The following is a 5,849-nucleotide window of genomic DNA, read 5'->3' as shown; positions in this document are numbered from 1 at the left end:
AACAAATTCATTTTGACTCATGATCAGTCTGTTCAAATTGTCTGTTTTTTTTTTCACTCAGTCTTGTCAGGCTGTGTTTCTAGAAATTTGTCCATTTCCCCCAGGTTTTATATAATTTTTAGCATATAACTGTACATAGCATTATCTTATGATTTTTTGTTTCTCTGTGGCATTTGTTGTTATATCTTCTCCTTTATTTCTTATCTTGTTCAGGGCCTCTCTTTTTTCTTCTTGGTGAGCCTGGATAAAGATTTATAAATTATGCTTTTAAAAAAAAAATTCCATTTTTCATTGATATTTTCTATTTTACAATCTATTTTATTTATTTCCTCTCTGATCTTTATTATTCCCTTCATTCTGCTGACTTTGGGCTTTATGTTCTTTTTTTTCTAATTCTTTTAGGTGGTAGCTTAGATTGTTTACTTGATATTTTTCTTGTTTCTTGAGGAAGGCCTATATTGCTATAAACTTCCCTTTTAGAACTGCTTTTGATATAGCCCATTAATTTTGGAAAGTTGTATTTCCATTTTCACTTGTCTTGAGGTATTTTCTGATTTCCTCTTTGATTTCAACATTATCCCATTCAATTTTTAGTAGCATTTTGCTTAGGCTACATGTGTTTGTTCTTTTCTGATTTTTCTCCTTGTAGTTAATTTCTAGTTTCATACTGCTGTGGTCAGAAGAAAAAGCTTGATAAAATTCCTATCTTCCTATATTTGTTGAAGATTATTTTGTAACCTAGTATGTGATCTATTCTAGAGAATATTCCATGTGCATTTGAAAAGAATGTGCATTTTGCTGTTTTGGGATGTATTGTTCTGCAGACATTAATTAAGTCCAACTGGCCTGTTGCGTCATTTAAGACCCCTTATTGATTTCTATCTGGAATATCTGTCTATTGATGTCAGTGGGGTGTTAAAGTCCCCTATACTATTATTGTACTATTGTCCATTTCTTCTTTTATGTCTGTTAGTATTTGATTTATATATTTAGGCACTATTGTACTGGGTATGTATATGTAGCAAGTGTAATATCCTCTTATATTGATCCCTTTATCATTATACTTTTCTTTTTAACATTTTTTTTAAACTTAACTTTTAAAAGTTGAAGTGTAGGTGACTTACAATGTTGTGCCAATCTCTGCTGTACAGCAAAGTGACTCAGTTATACACAAACAGGATTTTTAAATATTCTTTTCCATTATGGTTTATCCATTATGGTTTATATTGAAGATAGTTCCCTGTGTTACACAGTAAGACCTTATTTTTTATCCATTCTATATATAATAGTTTATACTTGTTAATTCCAAGTTCTTCCCTCCCTCACCTCTTTCCTCCTTGACAAATACAAATGTATTCTCTATGTCTGTCAGTCGTTCTGTTTTGTTAAGTTCATTTTTGCCATATTTTAGATTCCACATATAAGTGATATCATATAGTATTTGTCTTTCTCTTTCTGAATTCTTCACTTAGTATGATAATTTCTAGCTCTATCCATGTTGTTGCAAGTGGTATATAAAGCCCTGCTTTGCTTTTTGTTATAGCCTTCCTTTTAAAGTTTATTTTGTCTGATACAAGTATTGTTACTCTTGCCTTCTCTTCTTTTTGATTTGCATGAAATTTTTTCTTAATCCTTCCCTTTCATTCTGTGTGTGTCTTGGCCCTGAACTGAGTCTCTTATAAGCAGCATATTGAGGGGTCTTGTTTTGTTCCAATCAGCCACTCAACGTCTTTAATCAGAGTATCAAACCAAATGCAACAATGTGTAAAAAGGATCATGCACCATGGTCAAGTTGGGTTTATTCACAAGGGTTACAGAGATGGTTCAACATATGCAAATCAATCAATGTGATAAAACATATTAACAAAAGGAAGGATAAAAATCACATGATCGTCTCAAAAGACACATAAAAACATTGACAAAATTCAGCATCCATTCATGATAAAAACTCTCATCAAAGTGGCTATATATCTCCACATAATAAAGGCCATTTATGACAAACCCACAGCTAACATAATATCCAGTGATGAAAAGCTGAGCCTTCTTGCTAAATTCAGAAAAAGAGAAGAAAGCCCATTTTCATCACTTCTGTTTAATAATATTGGAAGTCCTAGCTACAGCAAAAAGACAAGACAGAGAAATAAAACAATATTGTAAAGTAATTAGCCTCCAATTAAAAATAAATAAATAATTAAAAAAAGAAAAGAAATAAAACGTCCAAACTGGAAAGGAAGATATAAAAATGTAACTATTTGTAGATGACATGGTACTCCATAAAGAACCCTAAAGACTCTACCCAAAAACTTACAACTGATAAATGATTTCAGTAAGGTTGCAGGATATAATACACAGAAATCTATTGAATTTCTATATACTAAAAATGAACTATCAGGAAGAGAAAGTACAAAACTATCCCACTTAAAATTGCATCAACATTTCCCCGAAACACTAGGAATATATTTAATCAAGGAGACAAAAGGCCTATACTCTGAATACTGTAAAACATTAGTGAAGGAAACTGAAGATAACACAAATAAATGGAAAGATATCCCATGCTGTTGGATTGGAAGAATTGATATTGTTAAAATGGCCATACTATCCAAAGCCATCTACAGATTTAATGCAGCTCCTATCAAAATACTCATGACATTTTTCATAGAAGTAAAACAAATAATTATAAAATTCATATGGTGCCACAAAAGACCTTGAATTGCCAAAGCAATCTTGAGAGAAAAGAACAAACCTTGAGGTATAACCCTCCCAGACTTCAGTCTATACCATAAAGCTACAGTAATCAAAATGGCATATTATTGGCAGCATAAAAATAGACACATAGATCAACAGAACAGACTAGAAAGCCCCAAAATAAACCTGCACACCAACTGTCAATTAACCTATGACAAAGGAAGCAAGAATATACAATGGATTGGCTGTTTAACAAGTGGTGCTGGGAAAACTGGACAGCCACCTATAAAAGCGGGAGATTAGAACATTCTCTCATATAATATGCAAAAATAAACTAAAAATAGTTAAAATCTAAAAGTAAGAATGGAAACCATAAAACTCAAGGAAGAGAAATAGGCAGAATGCTGATGTAAATTGTAGCAGTATTTTCCTGGATCAATCTTTTAAGGCAGAAGAAATAAAAGCAAAAATAAATAAATGGGGAGTGGGGGGCAGGGAATGGTACTCTGAGGACAGGAAAGAAATATTGCTAACCTGGGTCACTCCAAAGGCCAGTACAATGCCAGAATAGTTTTTCATATTCTTTTTTTTCTATGCATTTTTTTGTTGTTGGTTTAGTCATTAAGTCACGTCTGACTCTTGTGACACCATGGACTGTAGTCTGCTAGACTTCTTTGTCCATGGGATTCTCTAGGCAAGAATACTGGGGTGGGTTCCCATCTCCTTCTCCAGGGGATCTTCCTGACCCAGGAATCAAACCCCGGTCTCCTGCATTGCACCAGATTCTTTACTGACTGAGCTATGAGGGAAGCCCCTTTTCTATGCATAATTTCTTCAAAAAAGCATGTACAAATCATTCAAAAGAGATTGCCCTATCTTGGATATAAACATTTTTTTTTTGGCAAAGCAGTGATTATTATATTTGGGTTATAACATGTCTTATTAAAGGTATAACCCTCCCAGACTTCAGTATATACTACCAAGCTACAGTAATCAAAGCAGCATATTATTGGCAGAAGAATAGATACATAGATTAATGGAACAAAATAGAAGGCCTAGAAATAAACCCACACACCTTGGTCAATTAACCCATGACAAAGGAGGCAAGAATATACAGTGGATAAAAAAACTGGTTGTTCAACAAGTGGTGCTGGTAAAACTGGACAGCCACCTATAAAAGAGTGATTCAGTTTGATTGATTTTCACTAAAGTGGCTTTTGAAAAGAAAAGGGGTGTGTATGTGTGTGGTCTCACTCTGTGTTATCACAGAATTTTATTGTTGTTGTTATTATTTAGACACTAAGTCATGTCCAACTCTTGTGACTCCATGGACTGTAGCTATGCTTCTTTGTCCATGTGATTTTCCAGGCAAAAATTGAGTGGGTTGCCATTTCCTTATCCAGGGGATCTTCTGAACTCAGAGACTGAACCTGTGTCTCCTGCATTGGCAGGTGAATTCTTTACTACTGAGCCACTTGGGAAGCCCATTAAAGAGTTTAGAAATTCCTAAATTTGAGGGTTCTTAACCCTCTCTGTATATTACAGTATCCCAGGGGACTTTTCAAAATACTTGTGCCTTGGTCCTAATACCCCTATTTCAGAGTCAATTAGTTGAGAACCACTGCTTGGTTGGAGGTAGATGTCAATAGAAAGTGTTACATGTGGTTGTGATTATTGTGAGCCTTTTCAGAGATCAATGATTTTCCAACTTTAATTTGCATAGTCCCAGTTTTAGGACGGAGAAGGCGATGGCACCCCATTCCAGTACTCTTGCCTGGAAAATCCCATGGATGGAGGGGCCTGGTAGGCTGCAGTCCATGGGGTCGCGAAGCGTCGGACATGACTGAACGACTTCACTTTCACTTTTCACTTTCATGCATTGGAGAAGGAAATGGCAGCCCACTCCAGTGTTCTTGCCTGGAGAATCCCAGGGATGGGAGAGCCTGGTGGGCTGCCATTTATGAGAGAGTCAGACACAACTGAAGCAACTTAGCAGTAGCAGTAGCAGCAGTTTTAGGAACCTCCTACAACTTTCTTGAAAGCATCTTTCATTTCTTTATTCCGGAGGCTATAGATCATGGGGTTGAAAAAGGGGGTCAAAACTGAGTAGAACAAAGTTGTGAACTTCTGCATGCCCTCTGCTTGTCCTGACCCTGGACTCACATATGTCATCATGACAGAACCATAGAATAGAAACACAACAACCAGATGTGAGGAGCAGGTGGAGAAGGCCTTCTTCCGGCCAGCCACCGAGGGCACCTGCATTACAACCCTCAGCACCAGGGTGTAGGATCCAGCAATGTAGAAAAAGGTGGCAAAGATAAGGAGGGAGCTCATGGTACCACATATGAGAACAGTCCCTGGGACTGGGGCACATGCTGAAGCCAGGGCCAACAGAGGACCCAGGTCACACAGAAAGTCATCAATCACATTTGGGCCACAAAACGGTAGCTGAGTAACGAGTACCACTGGGATCAGAAACCAGAGGAAACCGTACACCCAGCAAAAGATGACCAGGCTGCTACAGAACTTAGTAGTCATGACGGTGGGGTAGTGCAGAGGGCAGCAGATTGCCAGGAAACGGTCATAGGCCATGATGGAGAGAAATAAGCATTCCGTTGTGCCCAGTGAGAAGAAGAAGTACAACTGGAGGAGACACCGAGCAAAAGATATGGTTTTGGTTTGGGAGAAGAAGTTAGCCAGCATATTGGGCACATCAGAGTTGACATAGCAGATCTCCAGGAAGGAGAAGTTGGCCAGCAGAATGTACATTGGGGTGTGGAGCCGGCGGTCCCAGTGCACTGCACACATGATGGCCATATTTCCAAGGAGGGTCAGGATGTAAGTTATAAAGAATATGGAAAAGAGGAAGATCTCTATTTCCCAGCGGCAAGGGAAGCCCAAGAGGATGAACTCACTCACAACGTGGGAAATATTACTGACCTTTGACATCATCATTCTGTCCATTCTGTGAGGATTGGAGCAGAAATTACATTTACAGAGAGAATTATGTCTCCTGATTCCTCCTCAGGAGATGAGTACATTTTCCTGAGGGTAAGGGAGGGGACTAGACCAATAGTTTCTATTTTTGGTTGGACAGTCCAACAATACAGTTGTTGAGTGTACTCTTCTACATATATGACTATTTGCTTTTAAACTATCAA

General features: G+C 37.4%; 1 protein-coding gene across 1 annotated transcript; it reads right to left on the bottom strand.

Annotated features, from left to right (window-relative positions):
- Positions 1–4,698: 4,698 nt before the first annotated feature.
- Positions 4,699–5,637, bottom strand: LOC104986523 (olfactory receptor 11H6-like). Its single transcript, XM_010837117.1, has one exon. The coding sequence runs from the start codon at positions 5,635–5,637 to the stop codon at positions 4,699–4,701; it is 939 nt and encodes a 312-aa protein (XP_010835419.1).
- Between the last annotated feature and the right edge of the window lie 212 nt (positions 5,638–5,849).

The sequence above is a fragment of the Bison bison genome, unplaced genomic scaffold (genome assembly GCF_000754665.1).
Source record: "Bison bison bison isolate TAMUID 2011002044 unplaced genomic scaffold, Bison_UMD1.0 scf7180017845771, whole genome shotgun sequence".
NCBI classification, from domain to species: Eukaryota; Metazoa; Chordata; class Mammalia; order Artiodactyla; family Bovidae; genus Bison; species Bison bison.
Note: the sequence above shows the minus strand (reverse complement) of the source record. Positions and strands in the feature narration are given on the sequence as shown.